Here is a 22057-nt window from a genome sequence, read left to right as displayed (position 1 = left end):
TCCTATACAAATTAACATCACAAGTGCATTTGAGCAGTTTTGTCACCACGCAAGCAGAGGACTTGGCATATAAAATTAATAGTAGGTTCTTTGATAAGACAGGGGTGCGTTCAAAATGAATGCTTTTTAGAGCACAATTGAACCATGATACTTGACTTTTGCATTTCAAAATTTTAATTCAAGTCATTATATATAAAAATAATTTTATAAAATCAACAGTAGGTTTTCTACAGTTCAATGTAGATTACAATGTACTGTGGACTAAGTCACTGTGGAGAGGCATGTGAAGCTATATCCTGGCGTACCATGGTGGGTTCCCAACTAAAGCAGGCAATCAATTTAATTTTTAAAAAAGGGCAAGTTTACCAATTTCGATGACAATAAAAGTATTGGAAGCATGCAGCATTTGTTGATCCTCATTAAATCCCGGGCAACGTTTGTTCTCCCTACTAGTACAAACATGAAAGTAATAGTGACTCACAAGAGAAAACACAAACTCCATTACCTCATGTATAAATCAGTTGTGTTCTGGGCGCGTGTGATACGGTCAGTATATAAAAAAAGAACCTTCTAAGTGCTGTCTGCTGATAGCTGTCCATTGAGGTATCCTTGTCGGTCAGAAGATCAACTTATCTTATCGTTTCCTCATGTCCACCACGATCTGTCCCTGTCTGCAAACTTAACTATCGCAAACAACTCTGCCTCCTCCAAATATTAACTTCCGGTCGTTTCTCCTTCCCATTGTGAATCCTTTTATCCCAGTGTCTTGGGCCAGAGCTCTCTCTACTTTGGACAATCATTCCCTTCTCATTGAACCCTAACCCTAACACTCCCCAGCCCCTATCCATTGTATCACACAGGATTCGAACCTGTGCTTCCAAAGAGGAACCATCTAATATAGTCAAGTGATTAGAAATGATGCCTAAGAGCCACATATCCAGAAAAGGTTCAAATTGTACAAATAACACTCATGATGTTAGGCGGACCTTACTTTGTGGTATTCTTTGCTTATTTCCAGCTTCGTATACTAAAATAACACTTGTTTAATAATATTATCCGTACACAAAATAGGATAAAAGATGGCAGCTTAATACATAACATATTGTCAGAAATAAATCTCTAATATTAAACACAATACATAAACATAAAACTTTTTTTTTTCTATTTATTTTATTTTATTTTTTACGGTTTTGTTTTCCAAAATTTTGATTAAAGTTAGTTTCGGTAGAGTTAATTGAAACTTTTGCAATTTGACTACGTAAAAAAATCCGTTACCATCTGCTTCTTGTTTATATATAAAAAGAAAGCAGTCTTACTATTGCAGCAAATTTGGACGAGTTATTTCCCTTGGATTAAGTTCATGCATATTGACCATCATGCAAACTAATTAAGAGAAGAACAAGCACAATTATTGTATAGAAGAAAGCAACTGTAGAATATCCTGGGAACCTGATAATAACTAAACATATATATATATATATATATATATATATATATATATATATATATATGTATATATATATATAATGTCAACCCTTTAAGAAACTTGTTTCTTATCGTTGAGCACTCTTAGTTGTAATAAAGTTGGTCAACTTAGCTCATATGCATAGATCGTCATATAATAATTAGATCACTCTGACGCTAAAAGCATTTAATAAGAATAAATGTTTAATTTCAACTTGTATCTCTCACAGTTGACGGTAGCCAAATGGTTTAGAACTTGCTGGTGAAGCCAGATATGACTTCTGTTGCCGGGGTTCGAATCTCTCGACTGGTATTAATCGTAACACCCTGCACTGATGATTCCCAAAAGAATGAAACACTAGTGTCTGTAGGTATTTAATAATTATTATAGTAAATAATGATAATAATAAATATATATATATATATATATATATATATATATACACACACACACGATTTTCAAATCTCCTGACCAGCAGTAATTATCAGTTGCTGCACCAATGATTGCGTGAGCATTAAACACTCGTGTCTGCAGATTTAAAAAAAATATTAATATTAAAAAATATTATAGTTATAAAGTCTCTTTAAGAAATTGAAGGCGAGCCCAATTTAGTGACTTGAGAAAAAGTGGTAAACTATCAAATACGCATCATTCCAACTTCCTGTTGTTGAATACTCTGACAGCTGATTATGACAACCGACTTACATGACTTCATAAGTACTTAATTTTCTTACATTTAAATGTTAATTGCCAGTGGTCAAAAGTAAAGGTGCTAACCCATAAAACTAAGGTTGGCTTTAGTGACAGGGTTTGAATCTCCTGACCAGCAGTAATTATCACCTGTTGTACCGAGCATAAACCATGTATGTCTATAGACATAAAAATATTAATATCTAATATATATATATATATATATATATATATATATATATATATATAATGCTGAGTATTAAATATAGGAGAAAGTAATTTCACACTGCTGATTTTATTCTATAAATGTCCATTTATTTATAGATGTTCTTACATTGAATGGTTTTTCCAAAATTTTTATACATGCTTTTTTATGTCTAAAAATTAGTCACAATTAACATTTAGCCAGAATATCACCAAAAATGGAGGCAAACTATTGCAAGAAAAATGAATTAGTGGCAAATTGTACAGATTTTTCAAATTGTTGACAACAAAATTGAACTCACAAAAAATGATTCTTAAAGCAGATATATGTATATCTATTATCTATATAATAATATGCTAAAAAAAAGTGTTTGTATGTACGTTATCACCTGTTCACACATTAAAGAATGAGATTATCTGATTATATGATTGATGATCAATCTGAAAAATTTCAACTTCACCAATTTTAAAATGATTTGTTCAAAAATCAATTTACTAAAACATAATTCCGAATAAATATATTTAAAAAACTGGCATTCCTTTTATCGATTTTGAAAATATTTAGCTGACAGTTTTTAGATAAGACGTATAATAAAGTTTTTTTAAGAAGAATTAATTTTACAATTTTACATAAATAAAAAAACATTCATTTTATTTAAGGAACTAGACTTTTTAGCCGTTAAAAACGGGGAAAATTATAACCCGTTGATTTAAATTGAGTGTTATATGCCAAATTGATGGTGGTTAAATATGGTTAAATTTGTGCTCAGTTTTGCATTAAACACTAATTCCTATTAACCCCCGACTGTGGATCGAATGGATGTCATAACACTTACTTCGCTGCACTTTATCACAGCAAATGTCCATGCAAAATATCAGCCACATAAACAAAATAATTTTTGAGAAAAAAACGGAATGGACAGATATTTAGCTGACAATGAAAATTATTTTTACAGAAGTCACCCGCCCCTTTTTTTTTTTTTGTAATAATATTGTTGCTGACAGACATTTATTATTTCAAAAGGAATATTATCATTAACAGTAACTTATACAGAATGATGTAGAAAACTTTTCATATTTTTCTAGAATAAAGTAAATCAACGTTTATTTCACTGCGGCTTTAATTCTAATATTCAAGTTATCCTCTAAATTTCTATCTATCAACCTCACTATAAGTTATTTAGACTCCCCCCCCCTACTCCACTTATTTTATACAGTTCCTATCACTCTCACTTCAGTCACTTTATTAACAATGAACGATAATAAAACCTACCTTTAATACGGGCATATCCATTATAACCAAAAGAAACTATTACAAGGAGTGATACTATTTAAACTTATTCCATGATTGCTTTCAGTCATTTTATATTTTTTCCTAGCAATTGGACTTATGCAATGTCAGCTCAGGAGAAATACAGTCGGAGATTGTGCAATTTTTGCTTCAGTACAAACTTCCCCAAAATGACTTTGTTATTCTTAAACATTCGTAAAAACAAAACAAACAACAACATAAAAAACAACAACATAAATCTGATTTAAAAAACGTTCTTTTTTGACATTTATCTTCTATTCCGGTTTCTAATGTGTTGGTAACAGTCTGTGGAAAATCGTCTTAATTTTTCGTGCAAACATAACTTCCGCTGATGACATACAAGATGGGACGTAATCATTAAGGGTCATTTTATGTACTTGCAGAAAATTTAACATGGCATTCTCTGTGAGAGCACACCTTGCCTTTCTTTTAATTCTCTTTTAAAAGTAACAACAAAACGCCCACCGCTTGACCATTCCTTCCCCTTTCTTCTTCCTCTTCTTCTTGTATCGTGGCAAGTTCATGCCATAGATGAAATAATGGTTAGTGTTCTCCATAGGCTTCGGTCAATTGTTGAAGACATCACATGATTTGAACTTGGAAGAATACATGTGGTGGGTTGCCATTACCTTCCCCAGCACAGTGGCATCTGACTCTCCTGTTTGCACCTATCCATTGTCCTTAGATCATCTACATAGTTGCAGTCGAATAGCCTAACTTTTAATATCATAGAACCGTTGATCTGCTAGAGATTCATCCTCCTCCATGGCCATCCAACGTCCTGCTGTCAGCGTCATCATCAATAAGTATTTTTCTTCCATATAATAACATTATGATAATAATCATGAAGATAATAAAGAATTATAGATACCTATTTTTTTTTAATCATTTCAAAAGAATGTTCTAGCAGATATGTCACAGTTTATGAATTTTTAAATGAAATTAAAGTAGATTAAATAGTGATGGTGAGCTAACGAGTCAAGAGCACATCTAATATATAGATATATATTACTAGAAAAATTGATGAAAATAAAGATGAATAAATTACAATATGTATTAATTGATAAAAAAAAATATCAAATAAGTAATTATAATAAAGAAAAAGTATTATAATTCTTTCTCAGAATTTTTTTATGTATTAATAAATATTGTAATTAATTCAATTTTTCTTTTCATCATCAATTTTTCTTTTTCTTTTTTCTCTATCTTGTATATCGAGCTTTTTATTATCTTGATAAGTTATATTTATCTTCGTAATTTTAATCATATACATATATTAGGCTAATCATTTACTTGAAACATACTCGGTTTGTATACACCAATTGTAAAAAATTAAAATATTTTTCCCATAAAGTTTTTTATAATGAAAAACAAAAAAATTTTTTTTAATAAATTTTGCCCAAAAGTCCAAGCTCAGTGAATGCCTTTTTATTGAGTTCCAGAGCATATATAGTGTAATATTATAATTCTCCAAGTTCCAAATTTTATTACTTTTCAAAAGGTATCCATTGTTTTGTATTATGATTACCAAGTCTGCAAAATTATGTTATTGCTGCATATTTAGTCACATACTCATCAGATGTTTACCTTAAAAAATTTACAAAAAACACCATTTTGGACAACTTACATGTTTCATGCAACCGATAGACTCCCATTCCTAGATACTGTAATGGATACCTTTTGAGAAGTAATAAATGACCAACTGTGAAAACATATATATGTGTATGTGTTTATTTGTAATAACATTATTGGGTAAATAAGTGTATACATGTATCTTCTACAATTTCTTTAGAGGAACAACATTCTCAGGCCGGATTTTTTACAATGTTTTATTGTAAGACATATGGCCTGAGGACGCTGGTTCTCTAAAGGAATTACAGCAGAAATATGTGTACACATATGTAGCCAATAATGTTTGTATAAATAAAATAACATACTATAATTGCACTCTTTTTGTCATTGAGCACTTTGTAATAATCAGATTTTTAATGGATTTACGTCTAGGAAACTACAGTGATATAACAATTTATATAAGTTATAAAATATATATGGCGATTAAGCTACACTGAATATTCCGCATTTCATCCACTCTTGGACTCTTCAGGTTTATGAGTCCTAGAGTGGATGAAACGCGGAATATTCAGTGTAGCTTAATCACCATATATATTTTATAGCTTACTAACTAGCTCAACCTACGTATTGAGCACTTTTGAAGTAAATACTTAAAGTTTACGCATAAATTTGTACTTTTTTATATTAATTTTATGCGAGTAAATGAAGTAGCTAAAAAAAAAAAAAAAAAAAAAAAAAAAAAAAAGAAATGTCTGCCTTAAACCACTAAACTAGTTTTAAAACAGATCTTTTGTTCGATAAAATGCATGCCCATTGGCTGATAGGAAGGGGCGCGGTGAATACTAGAAAGCTGATTGGCTAACTAAAACCCTCAACAGAAGAGGACCATATAAAAACAACAACCACAGAATTTGCGCATAAGCCTGACGAATCCTAGAGTGGATGAAACGCCGAATATTCAGTGTAGCTTAATTGCCATATATATTTTATAAATTACTAACTAACTCTACCTACGTATTGAGCACTTTTGAAGTAAATACTTAAAGTTTACGCATAAATCTATACTTTCGTATATTAATTTTATGCGAGTAAATGTAGTCATATATATATATATATATATATATATATATATACACACACACATACACAATAATTCATAGCTGTTTGCCTTGTCCGATAACAAGAAGACAGAAGTAGAAACCTATGCAAAAACATTGTTCCAAGTGCCACTTGATATGCACATATCTGAGGACTTTGTCACCACAAGCAAACAGAATCCAATACAATAAATAAACTGTAAATAACCTGTGATCTTCTGTTGCTCCAAGGGGTTACTAGGACTCTCTCTACCGTACGCAGTAATAATAAAACGCATATCTACAAGAAATAATTTACTTTTTCTAGCAATCAAATTTCGTTTCAATATCTTGGAATAACTACTTATGACCATGATAAATATTATTAATGTAATATACCTCGAGCGTATATGGTATCGCAACTTCATTTCACGAACGGACGTTCTGTATATTTTATTTGATTCTACATTGAATATTAACAGCAACTTATTCTTCATAACAATTTCACCCAATCCAAAAGCGAATTCAGTTTTCATGCATTTATCATAAATTTATGTATTTTTTAACAGGTTTTCAAAAGTAGTTCAAATTCCCTATAAAATATGAACCCTTCCCCAAAAAAGCATATTTTTAATGATTAATTATTCCGACCAAAACTCTTATTCTGGTTGTTATTTTCACAACATTTCAGTTGATCTAACGGACTTTCTTCAGGTATATCTTTTGAAGTTAGGAATCTTTGTCGAACTCAAGAAATTAAATTTCAAAATAAACCTTTGATTGTTTTACAGCATATCAACCCTTTCTGGGTTATTTAATGCCGAATCCAGTAATTTTAGAAAAAGTTTTTATGCTTCAAATTCTACATACATTCAAATATTTAACTAATGTTTTTTTTTTTCAATTAGCGACAGCAACCTGAAATAAGTCTCATAACTTTTTTCTTTTTATTATTTTTTATTTTTATTTATTTATTTTTTATTATTACATTCTGTGTGTATATATATGCTCTTATATATCTCAACGTACACCATAATTTCTAAGTTGAGAGTGTTTACTTTTTTTTTATTTTTAATTTATTTATGATGTTTGTTTGGTTGTTTTGTAGAGGAAAATTGCACTTCTTTTTTGTTTCACTTTGCAGAACATGATTGAGTTTTGCAAAGAGAAACATTGGCCGAAACATGAAAATAATGAAGATGAGGATAATAGTCTTAATACAAATTATCAATCCTCATCTCACAAATTCTGAAATGCATATTCTTACTTCCGTCCAATCTTCACATTTAGTGGTGCAAATTCTAATTTAAACGGAAGCCTGACAGACCAACGAAAATGCTATTTTAAACTCGATCATGACAGACTGACCAACGAACGACAAACAGAGTCTATTGCAGTGATAGTTATATGCATACAACATAAGATGCGGTCATTCATTCTATGGAAATGTTATTTCAGAGTTGCAGACCAATGAAAATACCATTCCAGAATTAAGCATGATGGACCGACGAAGCCTCCTATTGAAATGTGTGGATGCACATAAAGAAAAAGGAGTCATAACTTTTGATGCCGTTTATATTGATGTCTTGAAATCTTTTTTTTTATTATTATTATTTTAAGATTAAAATCGCGGAATGATGTTTTTTTATTTTCCTATTTAATTTATAGCAATTTCTTCACTCAGTCTGTGTTTTTGCCTCAGGAACTGTCAGTTAAACTTATTGCCTAAGATGGTGACAATTTCCTTCATTAAAAAAAATATATATTTTTTTAATATTTTAAATTCCATATTTAATGATGCTTCAATCTGAAATAGAGCGAATAATACTGTATAGCTAAAAACTGAAAGGATTGAGTGCATTGTGTGGGCTATGGGCAAAAGAGGTTTGTTTTAATTTAGTTCACAGCATATCAACCATCTACGAGTTATTTAATGCTGAATGAAGTTGTCAAATATAATTCTTTAGGTAGGATAATTATTTACATTGTTAGAATACATTGCTCCTTGAAAACGCCCCCACCCAAGTTGGGAAAGCACTCTGATGATTCATGAAATCACAGACGAATTATACTAGTTTTTTTTGTTTGTTTTTTTGTCAAGTATAATTTTATAGCTAGAATAATTATTTATAATGCTGTTAGAAAAAACACACAGTAATAGCATTTGTTTGATGTGGTTTGATTCACAGCATATTTAACATCTATGGGTGATTTGATGCAGAATATAGTTGTGAAATATAATTCTATAGGATAATTATTTATATTCATAGAATATATCGCTCCAAAATAACCAGAATGCATTACTCCAAGAAGGAAATTTCACAGTAAAAGTGGGAACATTACTCCTAGAAGAGAATTCTACAGAAAGAAGGACGCATTACTCCAAGAAAAACACTACTCTATAGCATTGGTAATATTCTTTGTTTTTAACATGATTGCCTCTCAGCCTCCATCTTCTAGTAACTATTTGGGGAAAACAAAAAAAAAATAAAATGAGGTTCCTAGTCTTGAAGAATCAGATCGAATAATACAGCTGAAGATGGACATAGATATTAGGGCATGATATCGCCAGACAATTGATAGGATCGGGCCTCTATGACAGCCTGTCTAGCCAAATCAAGGATCAAATTGAAAGAATGGCTTAACCACCAGGATCCCATCCTACAGCATCGGCAAAAAAAAAAAAAAAAAAAGGTCCCATTTTTGGGGAGAGGGGAGTATTCTGCTGCATTGGATAACAGTCGGTCACTTAGTGGCTTTGCTGACAGGGTGATGGGCAAACGAAAGTCAAGTATTATTATCTGACATGACACCTTCTTCACTGGTTCTTTTCTTTTATTATCATACAGGTTGAGGAGCATCATTCACACTGGTGGGTTTTCGCCTAGAGGTAGCTGGCTCACTGCATATATGGAAATATCCATGAAGAGTTATTTGAAGCAAAGGTTTTTATGGAGGATGCATTTCCATCCCCAACACTTTTTTATAATTAACACAGTGTTCCCAACTAAGAGCAATCAAGACAGTCAATCAGATTTTATGATAACCGACACCTGTCATATCAAAACTTTACATCGACGATTAATTAAATTAGAAAAATTGAAAATTTCGGAGGTACTGGAATCAGAAAAATTGGTACCTCTTTTTCAAAAATGTTTTTTTTTATTTGTTTAAAACTTAATCATTGCTGGTACTCAGGATAATTGATAAATAGTTATTGATTTTAAACTACCAGTTAAGATATAATCTATACATCATCCCCCATAAGTGTATTTTCACAATTGCAAAAAATATGCACATATTGTTTTTTTATGGTAATCCGAAAATCAACAACCCTATAGCGAAATATTTAAAAATTTTAAAAGAATCAGAATTGGAATCAGTAATTGCATCAGAATTGGAAATTTAGAACAAAATTAATAATGGTATCAAATTGGGGGGGGGGGAATATTAGAATCGTCCCATTACTAGTATGCATTTCACGGAAATATACCTGGCTAGAGCATGTTGCATATACACCCTCTTAGTAGGATGCCAGTTGGGTTAGGACTGTTTATTATACATTTGCAGCTAATCTCCATATTTGAAGGCTGCTCATCTATCTAACACCAAAAGATCTAGTGGATGGGAGACAGTCGCTCCACACCATCTTGAGAACACAATTATAATCTAGGAATGCAGAAGTCAAGTGATGCCCGGGGCCAAATCATTGATTGTATATCCCAAAGACTCAAGTATGAATCCTAGTATTGAGAAATACTATGAAAAAGGAAGATAGCTTGACTATGACTTCCCAATTACCTTCTTTCACTCTCTGTAACCATTGCAACTTTTTCACGTTTATCCTCAGGTCATTTTATCACCACACAGGAAAAAATCCTTCCTAGTCACCTGCGCTTGCTCCATATGACTTTATTTTCATTTTTTTTTTCAAGCTTAAGGAGATCATCGAAAGATGACCCATTTTAAAGGTGTAAATGCTGTCAAGAGAGCTCTAACGATGGAGCAGATGGTTATACAAGAAAAATACTCTCAGTAGTGCACAAAAAATATGGCAGAGAAAGTACATTTAGAGCAGAGTTACTTTAAAAGAGAAACCATGGAGTTCATTCGGAATTTGTGCTGCTTGTGCCATTAGTCCCTGTTTCCTTACTGCAGTAATCATTTGGGGGAAATATTGAGAACATTCAATTAAATACAGAATCGGTTGATCCCTTTCAACATCCTCCACATCTTTAAACACCTTAAAAAAATTTTTTTTGTAATCTTCAGCATCTGCAGTCTTCGCATTGGACAATCTATTAAACAAAGCATTGCTTCTCTTCTTCAACCTACTGTTGCTAACTCTTAACCCTAACACACTGTGGAGTTCAACAAGAAGCCGCCAAGAGGGAAATACATTCACCATGGTCCATCTCATACACAGAGAAAATTGGATACATGTAATTCATGTGTTTCCACATGTTCTTTATATGCTTACTAAGAGGACAGTCTGATGTCAGAATGTTTTTACTCTTTGTAAGATTGACCCAACAATTATCACTTTCAAGGTCAAATACTTGATGGAATTGAGCATAGATTATGGTTCAAAAAAGTGTATAATAAAATGCGTCTGTGATATGACATGGGGGCTTGCATCGTGCATAGCTAGATCATACTTTTAAAGAGGAGACTTTGTTGGTTCGGCTATGCTATGCATCAAAACACTGAAGAGTTCATTTACTTAGCAGAACCATTCCAAGATTAGTGAAGACACCTGGAAAGCCAACTGAAGATGTAATTACACACTATCAAAGCCGATGTCAAATCTAGCGCTGCAGACCATTGTGTGTGGTCTGCATTCATTCAAGATGTTGCGTCTTCTATAGGAGCAGTCAACTCAATGCAACCTGAGTGAATGCTGCCAAAGTCAAGACAAAAATATCATAGGGTTTGACTTGATTAGCTGGTTAATCTGAATTAAGCCTCTTAGTCTAACTAAAATAAGAGCCAAAATGGCATCAGTCTTGATAAAGTTTAAAACAACAGGATTCTAGTCAGAGGACATCATGGTTTACCAAAATTGTCAAAAGATACATGTATGGGGAAGGGAAGATGCAACCTCTCTGAAGAGGTGCATTAGACAATCTAACACTCCAGTTGATAAAAAATAATCTAATTATACATATATTTTTAAATAAATGTGTAAGAAGGCTGTAGCAATGTAGAAAACCAGATATTAAAGTGATGTGGTACATGGACAACATTAGACAAACGAATGAAGGTTTTGTTGATTCAATAAATCTTCATATATCTATTTTCCAAAATCAATTTTCCAAGCTTCTCTCCTTTCATCATAATTGCTCTAACCCCATCATGCTCCAATTAAAATGAATGACTCTTGTCTTGACAAGCTTCTGGGACTGACTTTCACTCCTGATATGAAATGGAAAACATACGTTAAATCCGTTCCCAATACTGCTGGAAAAATGGTTGGATCATTCTACTGCTCCAGTAGGTATCTCACTGCTGATGCAATCCTCTAATTGTATAAGAGACAGATATTCCCTAAAATGGAGTACTCTTGCCACATCTGAACAGGAACTGCTCAGTGCACCCTATCCAACCTTTATAGAGTTCAAAACTGGCTTAAAAACCTAGGTGATGCCCTTTTCTCTTCCCTGCAACCTCTTTCCCACAGAAGAGAAATTGTGAGCTCTATCGTTATTTCCATGGTAAGTCCTCGACTGAACTCCAAGCTATGGTTCCTCCTTGAAAAACTTTCACAAAAATACTCGACTAGCTACACCCACTATATACGATTTTCCCCACTCCCTGACTGTTCCTAAATCTAAATGCAGTTTTCATGAACACAGCTTCTTTCCCAGAACTGCCCATTTGTGGAAGATTGTTCCACTGGCCTGCTTTCTGGTTGAATACTACATGGTAGCCTTTAAATCCAATGTACACAAGTTCTTGTCCCCATAAATAATTATAACCAATTTACACCAGTTACAATTACTACACTACCACCTTACATTCATTAACCCTTATCCTTGAGTGGCATTCGAGCCTTGATAAGTGGTGACTCAAGTAAAAAAAAAAAAAATTTAAATCAATCATCTATATGAATCATATTATAAGAAAATGTGACACTTTTTGCAAAAAAATTTTTAATATCGTTATGAATGAATATTACATTTTTTTAAAGAAAACCAAATGGTATATGTTTTTTTTTTTCTTTCAAAGTAATATTTACCTTTAAAGATATGAAGCTTTCGCCCCGATCGGGGGGGCTTTATCAACCGATTTCTTTTTTTATTAATCATCTTTTTTTTTTTTTCGACTAGAGAAAAAAAAATTGATTACTATAAAGATAAAAAGAAATAGCTTGATAAAGCACCAATCGGGGCGAAAGATTACTTCATATCGTTATAGGTAAATAAAAATTTCTTAAAGAAAAAAAAAAAAAAAGACATATCGTTTGGCTTTCTTAAAGAAATTTTAATAGGTATAAATCAGTAAATATAGACTTACTTTTTAATATAACTGAGATGGTAAACGTCTATTTTATTTACAATTTACCGATTATATTAAACAGTCCATATTTACTAATTTTATATGTGAATGATTTGGAAAAAATTGATAGACAAAGATTTATTGAATCAACAAGACGTTTATCTGCTTGTTTTTGTTCATAGTTCAATATATCACTTCAATACTCTCGTATTCTACATTGCTAACAGCTTTTATACATACGTATTGGTTTACCAGCAATGCTTCAAGCAAACTACCGTTTCCGTTTTATATATTTTTTAAATATTAAAGAGTTAATATCAAAAATGAGGATTCGTATTTCATACTTACACCTTGATAGAAATTTAATTATATTTTAAATATTAAAGGCGTTAATATGAAAAATAAGGATTCATGATACAATTTTATACTTACAAGATCCATCTCCTCAGAAATTCAATTAATTATATTTTTTAAGTAAGAAGTTAATAAAGCAGGGGAACTTGTTTTGTATGATGATTTGCATTTTTCAAAACCTTGCGTTAAATCAAAGAGATATTAATCTTAAAACAAAGACAATTTCGAATATGGAACAAAAAAAACAAAAAAAAAAAAAAAAGAATTGCAGTCTCTACAAGAGATATGTTAACTTCCCAGAAAGAATCAGAGAAAAAAAAAAAAAAAATGAAAACAAGAATAAAATGTTTTAGGAAAGCCGGTGCTAATGAAATATCAGAAATAGTCATAACAGTGATTTTTTTTTTTTTTTTTTAGATTAGCAAACACAAGCAGTTATTGGTTAAGTCAAATTTTATGCCAAACTCTTTGGGACGCGACACATTTCAAGAGAGTCAAGCAGTTTCTAGGTGTGACGGGTTAACTTATACCTGATTTCCATTAGCAGGAGAAAATTCACAATTAAAGTCAGAGGAACTGAAATAAAATAAAAGTTAAAAAAAATGTTTCATTTTTGCTTTTCTTCCGGTTTTGTGCGGGGGAGAAAAAAAATTCAAAATTATATTTTAAATTGCTAGTAGGAAGACCTCCTCCTTCTCCTACACACATAATTTATTGAAGAAAAATAAACCTTCACCCAACGAGTTAAAAACAGAACATTTAACTCTACATTTTTTTTCATGAGTAACCATTTCAATGGTTTCTGTTTTTTTTTGTTGTTTTTTTTTTTCTGTAAATCAAAATCTGTTCCACAGAAGTTTTCTAAAAAAAATAAATAAATAAATAAATAAATAAATAAAATTTTTTAAATTTCTTCATCATAATTTTGAGAGAAAAAAATTGTGTTGTCTTCTTTCAGTCTCAACAGACCATGGATGTCCCCATACAAGGGTGCCTGCACAGGCAGTATAGAGAAAACAAACAAACACGAAGTAGAAAAAAAAAAAAAAAAAACCCAAAAGACAAAAAACGTACATTGCTATATTGTAACAATCTTGTTTCACAAACTGAACATGATCAAGTTCAGGATACATGGATTCATACCTTTCCCAACTGTTGGTGTAGTGTACTATAAATCAAAAGGAGTTCCATAAAACTGGCAGAAGGTTCCAAAAAATACCTTGCCTAACTCCAGAACAAAAAAAAAAAAAAAGCGAGCTTATACGAGGTAAGATTTCTGGTTGCAGATTTTTCAACTTTGCACACATGCACGTGACGGTAGGCGTGCGTGGTGGGCTCTGCAACTCTTAGGCATGCCGGGTCTTGTTTGAAAAAGAAAAATGCATGTTGATAAAATTTAAAAAAAAAAAAAAAAAAGAAAAAAAAATTTTTAATTAATAATTTCAATATTTAGATCAATTTTTTTTTTTTTTGAAAGGTTCAGACATATTTTTTGAAGATTTGCTGACCATGTCAAAACTTGTTAAACGCTCCACCCATTCTTTATTTATGAAATTCAGAATATAATGTTGTAATGCTGTTTAATTGAATGGATCCCATTGTGTTTCTATTTTAATCAAATCCACAAATCCTTTAATGAGGTCCAAAAATGCAAAAATCATTTCCTTTTTTGTAATACTAATCTACAGCAGAAATAAATAATTTTTTGTTTACATAATTAAAAAGTAAAAAAAATCAAAAACAAAACATTTGTCCACATAAATTGGTGATATTCGAAATACTGTAATAATGAACCCACATTTTTAATCCATGTCTAATGTTTACCATAACAACGACTCTTTAATGTGTAATTTTTAAAATTCACCAACAAGAATATAATATGACCACCAAGAACTAAAAAAAGTCTCAACAAACGATAAGAACTTATATTTAAAATGTGGGCATAAAAATCAAATTCCACTAAGCCACCTAAAATGTAAAGATTTGATGAACTAAAATAACATTTTTTAAATAAAAAAAAAAAAATGAAATTAAAATAAACAGTCTGTAAAAATAAAATGTACAATAAATAAAACAAATAAAAAACAAAATAAAAAAAAGAAATACATTAACAAAATAAAAAAAGAAATAATACATTAACAAAATAAAAAAAAAAAGAAATAATACATTAACAAAATAAAAATAAATTAATAAATTAAACATTTTACACATATTTGTGAGGATGTCAAAATAAACTATGCAAACGTTAATAATTACAACAAACCGGTTAAAGGGAGATGTCGCTTCCCATCATTCAGCAGTTCAAAACACAGAAACAGGGAACAGCCATGCAGAAATTACTTCACATGGTCTCAAGAAATTATCAGTTACCATGACTATGTCCATACTTATATTCACAATTACCACTATTAAACCGTCTTAACTCATACAACTATATATATATATATATATATATATATATATAAAGTTATTAAAATATATTTATGAGAATTGAGCTACACAGGGAATTGTCAAGCTAAAATGCATGGAATCCTTGTTACTGGGTGTTATATATATATATATATATATATATATATATATATATATATATATATATATATATGCTCATATTATAAGCTCTATTTCCTATTTGGTTTATCGAGCTTTTACATCTGGCTGAGATAATTTTATAAACATTAATTCTTTAATATTTATAATATACTTTAATTTTACCATCTTGTATCATTTTAGTAAATTTAATTGTAATTTTTATTTTATATATATATATATATATATATATATATATATAAACAGGGTATTTAGTCTAGCTAGCTAAACAATAAGATTTTGTTATTCATCCCACAGGTTACTGTTGTCATTAGCTAAGGTTTGGCTTGCTTACTTCTTATTCCTTTGTTCTGTTTCATATTGAGAGAGAGGTTTGAAAAATAACACATTTAAATCAAGTTTCAAAAAGAATGATTTCTACAAGACTTATTACGCGGATTCAGAGTATTTATTCAGATTGTTATGAAGTTTATAGAAATGTAACCATGCTGATAAATATACTCGGCCATTTTGAACGAAATTGTTCAATTACTCATCTTTATATTCAGTGTTACATGCTGGCATGCGTTGGACAGGTTTAAAAAAATTGACTCCCAAACAAACCTATTCGTCAGTTTCGATCAGGTACACTTTTATCGCTTCCTTCAATGCTTTCATTGGACTTTCTCTGTGAACTGGATTTTCCTTTTTAACTGGTCTACATGTATTTACCCAAAACTTTTATCTGTTCTTTAAACATTTTGATACCATCAAAATCTAAGGTTCTGCACACATTTTCCTATACTGTCCAGATTTAATCTGAAGTCATCAGAAGTAAGCCTGTTTTTAAGATTCACATTACACATCCATCGTATCATTCTCATATCATCCCTCTCCATGCAATACATGTTCTCAACCCCCACCCTACGCCTATTTTGCTAGATTCCAAAATGTTATTTACCTCGACAATCATTTTTATTTTGTCAAAGCCAAAACTTCTGCACATTTACAGATCTGTTTCATTCATGAGGGAGCAACTGATATTTTTGTGTCAGTATTGGATAATTCCTCCATGGACTCATCAGAAAACAGCAAAAAGTTCTGAGAAAAATGCATATCGACGCCACATATAAAATCCAAAAAGAACAAAAACAACTCGCATGGAATCCATTTCCAGTCGTGGGAGGTTTTGTAATCACTATTGTGGGCCGCCATCTTGTCTTATGAAGAAATATATACATTATATATATACACACACACTGACAGACACACATAGACGTAAACGCATTCAGAAAATAAAAATTTCTAATTTAGTTATCAATATGAAAGCTGAAATGTAATTTTCAAAGGAAAACAGTTTCAGTTGCAAGCCAATATAATAATATATTAACTTGTTTACAAGATGAACGAACCGTTTCTGTGGAGACAAAATACCTTCAAATAAACATGAAAAAAAGAAAAGAAAAGGTTGATAAAAGTTGGGAGAATTTAATTTAATCCGTGACGAAATCTTTGAAACTTCATAATCAAGATGAAAACGAGGAATTTTAAAAACAAGTACGTGTTGAGGCGATCAAAGAAAAAAAAATACATGCCAAATTACTGACAACAAATAACAACAAAAATAATGTAATAATCACATTGTTTTTATTCTTTTATTTCTAGTGTTTTGGTCAATATACTTGTGGAAGTTTCCAGAACGGTTGTTCCATCCTAGCCCGACACCAGCTCCCCGGAGTAATAAAACCAATGGAACGATAGGCACATCCCCTTATATTAAGGGGTCGATATGGCGTTGGCTATAATCAGCTGGCAGGAGTGGCCATTGTCAAATCTTCTTTGCATCATTACGGGCAGCATCTATTGTTGGCATTAAATAGAAGGGACCACTTCTGTTGGTGAAAATTGAACACTTCACAAAATAGTGAGCGAAGACATTATAAAAATACACATTTATTTTCACAAAACAGGAGCAGGTGCCAGGCTAGGACAGAATAACCATTCTCGAAACGTCCACAGAACACAAATCAAGAAACTCTCCCCGGGAAACAATAGTTCTACATGCTCTCTAGCCTTCTTCACTTACAATGAGGTACCCTCCTCTTACCCTCCCTCATAGTTAAATAAGATAATCATTGCTTATTTGTGTATTGTGATATGTTCTAATAAATTTAAAGTTAATAATTCAATATGAGTAACATTAATTAAAATAACTAGCAAAATATGCGACATATTTTTCCTTTCAAAGAGAAGATAATCGGTAGGAATATGGTACCATGACACCAGAACATAATGTTAAACCACACTACCACTAATCAAAAAGGAGGCAATGCCTGGGAAGATGCTATCATTACAACAGAACAGATGCTATGCTTTCCCTCTTCCTAAATGGAAGATCAAAAGCTAGTACATTTATCTGAAATAATAGATTAAACTGAATCAAGCAATACTGAATAATATAGTGTCAACTTCAAACAGACATATACCAAATCTCCATGTATTATATAGAAGGGAAAATGTGTGTGTGTTCGTATATCTGCCAAAAACTTTCGACACACGCAACAAACACTAACAAAATCAGTATCGTTTGAAAGGTCAGTCTCTCGGATGACAAATATCCAAAAATTGGATAAAAAAATTAATTCTGTGCTGGTCTTTGCAAGGAGGAGGTCAGTTTTTGCGTCAACATTTTTGCAAAGTCATCATACACCTTGCAATGACTAAGCTTATTTTGATTTAGCAATTCTGGTCAAGTTCCTTAGATCAGCCTCATCACCTCTAATTATTGCTACACCAGAATGATGATGAATACTGTACAAGAAAATGTAACTAGCAACAATATGAAGTGGGGAAAATTTGGAGAACATATTTGAAATCCATATAAGGGTGGATATTACAACTCGTCTGTCCCATTGTTTCAATACTGCATCCCTCTACTTGTTTTACAAGTACTTCAATAGAATGTTCCCCAACAAATTTGCTGCATTTGTGCTTCCCCTCAACGTAAATACTCCCTGATCAACTTGATATTCAGCAAAATCTCACCCCTTCACTGTAGAGGTCGCCAGATGTCGGAAAACTTTCTACCCTAAGAGTTTCCTTCCTTGAACAGCCTGCCTTTAGAATTCCATTTTTTCTCTCCTGACTGTTACAAACACGCAGAAATTTAAACGTAATGTGAACCAAGATCTGTTTATTCCCCATTAAGGATGCCCTTTCGCAATAAGAAAAGCCCTTCGTCTTAGTGACAATGCTCCTTGTTTGGGATGAAAAAAAAAATTATAGAAAAAAAAATTATCATAAAACTGGAAAACGTTTGTTTTTTCCATTTTTTTTTTTTTTTACCTCAGAAATTTTGTTTTGTTGGACCAGAAAACTTCTCAAAAAGTGAAAAGGTCGAAGGTGTGTAACATTTTTGTGCTGTTGTTATTTTGGAGGGACGTGTGGGAGAAAGAAAAGGTGAAAGAATAAAAGAGAAATTAATTATTTAGTCTCAAAATAGTCACGGGAAACAGAAGATCAGGAGAAGATGGAAGAAAAAAAAAAGAAAAAAAAAGAAAGAGACAAACAAAAGAAAACATAGATTTAGAGAAGGGGGATGGTAGGTTTTACGAAAGTATGAGGGGAGGGGGGCTCAGAAAGGAAACCCATATTGCTGAACTCTTATCCAAAAAATGATCAAGAGAGCATCAAAAAGGTGAAAAAAAAATGAGAAGTGTTTTTTTGTTCTTGTTTTGTTTTAAATACCAACCAACGGCTAATATCAGGAAGTGGATATGAGTAGAAGAGATATACACCCACCCACACAAAAGAAAGAAAAAGAGAAAAGCAAAAAGAAAGAAAGAAAGCAAAAGGTTGCCATGCAGAGCTAGACTAGGTCTGTCTCCTAAGTGCTTCGAGATACAATAACTTTGATTAAGTAGAATCTAGAAACCAGAAAAAAAAAAAATAAATACAATTCAGTAAAACCCCAAATCTCCAAATCAGGGAACTGTGTATGAGTGTGTGGAGATGGAGTTATCTCCTCTTTTTTTTTTTTTTTTTTTTTTTTTTTTGTTATCAGCACCTTTTCACTCCTGTTGAGAATGAAGGGAAGTCCTTCAAAATATAACACTTGATGATACAAAGAGATAACTAATAATGAAACAATGAAGCCGTTGTTTTTTAATCATTCAACTCAATTCAACCAGCAGTATATCTGTAATACTTAAGAACGTCTTTGTTTTTTTAATCCATGCAAAACTAATTAGAATGTATCTACTCCATAAAATAAAGTCAGTCGAATTTTTAGCTTCAGACTCAAATACCATTTGATCTGACAGATCGATAGATGGTTTTCTTTGTTAGTCATCTATATCATGTTTCTATTTTGTCCGCATAAATCGATTTTGTCCCTTATAAATTTTATCCAACTATTTTTCTCTTTAGCAGAAATTTCAAGATATACACCATAATTTTTATTATATAATCAGCTAGGTTCACTAGCCAAATAAATGTCTTATCTATCTTTCTATCTATATATTACAAACGAGGCATCGCTTATTAAGGTCCAAAGGCCACTCGAGGTTACTGATTGCAAGGTAGATGAAAAAACACTGAGGAAATTAGTAATGATGATTGTAACTGGTTAGAAATTGATTATTTAAGAGGACAGCTCAACAAGAATCTCTTTTACATTCGACTTGAAAACAGCAATGTTATAGTCAGCCGGAAAGCAGCCCCATGGCACTGCTCCACAGATGGGGCAGTTCTAGGAAATAAACTTTGCCCATGGAAGTTCTGCTTAGTTCTAGAAAAATACTTCTGAAAATAACAATAGAGTAGAGAAAGAAAGATTACCAGTGTCTTTTCTGTGGGAAACAGGCTGAAGAGAAGAGGGTATCACTAGCTAGATTTCGGAGTTGATTTTGTCAAGACAAGAGAAAGTGTTCTGAGCAGCACCTTCCCAGATGTGGCAACGTATCTCAGGACTGTATTTGGTTCTTATACAGATAGAAGAATGTGTCAGGAGTGAGATATCTTCTGGAGCGATAAAATGATCCAACTATTTTTGCAGCGACCTTAGCAATGGATTAGATGTAAGTTTTCTATTTCAGGTCCAAAAGTTAAGGTCAATCGCAGAAGCTTATCAAAGCCGGAAGCTTCCTCAACGCATGCGCTATTCATTTCAATTTCTGCAAATATTTTAGACGTCTGCATTTGTATGTCTTTCGATTATGTTTTTTTATTATGATTATTAGAGTTAGTTCTCTTACTATAATTTATCGATTTTGTTTGCTTGCAAACAAGACAAACCCCCGGCGAGGAAAGTACTATTTATACATAAACTTAGACAATTCACTTTTATTTACAAACACATACGTTTTTTTTTCTAATATTTTTCTTCTTCAGAATTCTACGCTAATATTTCTCCTTCCCTGACCGAGGACAGAATCATCTGGACTATCCTATCAGAACAGAAATCGCATGTTTTTATTTATACAAATCGGTCACAGTTCAATTAGTTGCGTTTAATTGATTTTCTCGTTTTCAAGTTTTGCACATTGAATTGACTAAACTACAATTATGTTTTCATATGTTAGATTTAACTTTTTTTGTGGTGTTTTTAGTGATTTATAAGGATATATCATTTAAAAAATTAAAATATTTATAAAAGTTTTGGCATATCATTTTATGATCTATTTTCATTAAAAATATTATTCAGAAATTATGAGCATTTCAGGTTTTCGTAAATATTGATTCTAAGAACACTTGGCCTTCGGGACAAGATCAAAGTGTAGTATCTGTCCTTCAGATGCTGCACTTCAATTTCGTGTTCTCTGTCAGTGCAGGAGAAATCCTTCACGACTGAGACAATTTTTATTTTTGTTCCTTTTCTCCACATTAAAAAACGACCCTGGTGTCTAACTCTGTCCCGTGGGGAGACATTGTAAATAGGAACATGACTAAACCCAATTTGAATCAACTGAAGTGAAATAGGTTCTTTTATTTTTTTCTCTCATACTTTATACTTTGATACATTATTTCCCATTAACTCATTAATTTACATTTTCCCCAGGTAACGAATGGGCGGGGATTCTGCTAGTATACATATAACACTCAGTAGAATAACAAAATTTATGACATAATATTTGCTCCATAAATGTATCATTAACAAATATTGTGTACATGTTTAAATTTAATGTTTTTTTTTGTTTTTAGTTGTTGTTTTTTTTCTTAAATCTTATCGTTCAGCACAAACAAACGGTTTTTTTTTTATTTCGTTGGTTATTTTTGTTTTATGTGTTTGTAACCATTTAACAATTCAATTGTTAGATTTGCCTACAACAAACTGAAAAATAACTTAACGTTTTGGTCGAT

General features: G+C 31.7%; 1 protein-coding gene across 23 annotated transcripts in view; it reads right to left on the bottom strand.

The window, feature by feature from the left end:
* The window catches only part of LOC145287890 (dedicator of cytokinesis protein 9-like), a 718435-nt gene that overhangs the window by 4977 nt on the left and 691401 nt on the right, over positions 1-22057 (bottom strand). For 3 of the 23 annotated variants that reach the window (XM_080135828.1, XM_080135830.1, XM_080135832.1), the window contains one exon: positions 13702-13747. The exons of the other annotated variants lie outside the window; for them this stretch is intronic. In XM_080135828.1, the coding sequence (XP_079991954.1) occupies positions 13739-13747 (9 nt within the window). In that variant the 3' untranslated portion in view covers positions 13702-13738. The remainder of the gene's footprint in view (positions 1-13701; positions 13748-22057) is intronic. 23 annotated transcript variants of the gene reach the window in all.

The sequence above is a fragment of the Euprymna scolopes genome, chromosome 11 (genome assembly GCF_053919585.1).
Source record: "Euprymna scolopes isolate OS-2025 chromosome 11, ASM5391958v1, whole genome shotgun sequence".
Taxonomy (NCBI): Eukaryota; Metazoa; Mollusca; class Cephalopoda; order Sepiida; family Sepiolidae; genus Euprymna; species Euprymna scolopes.
This window is presented reverse-complemented; position numbering and strand designations above follow the sequence as displayed.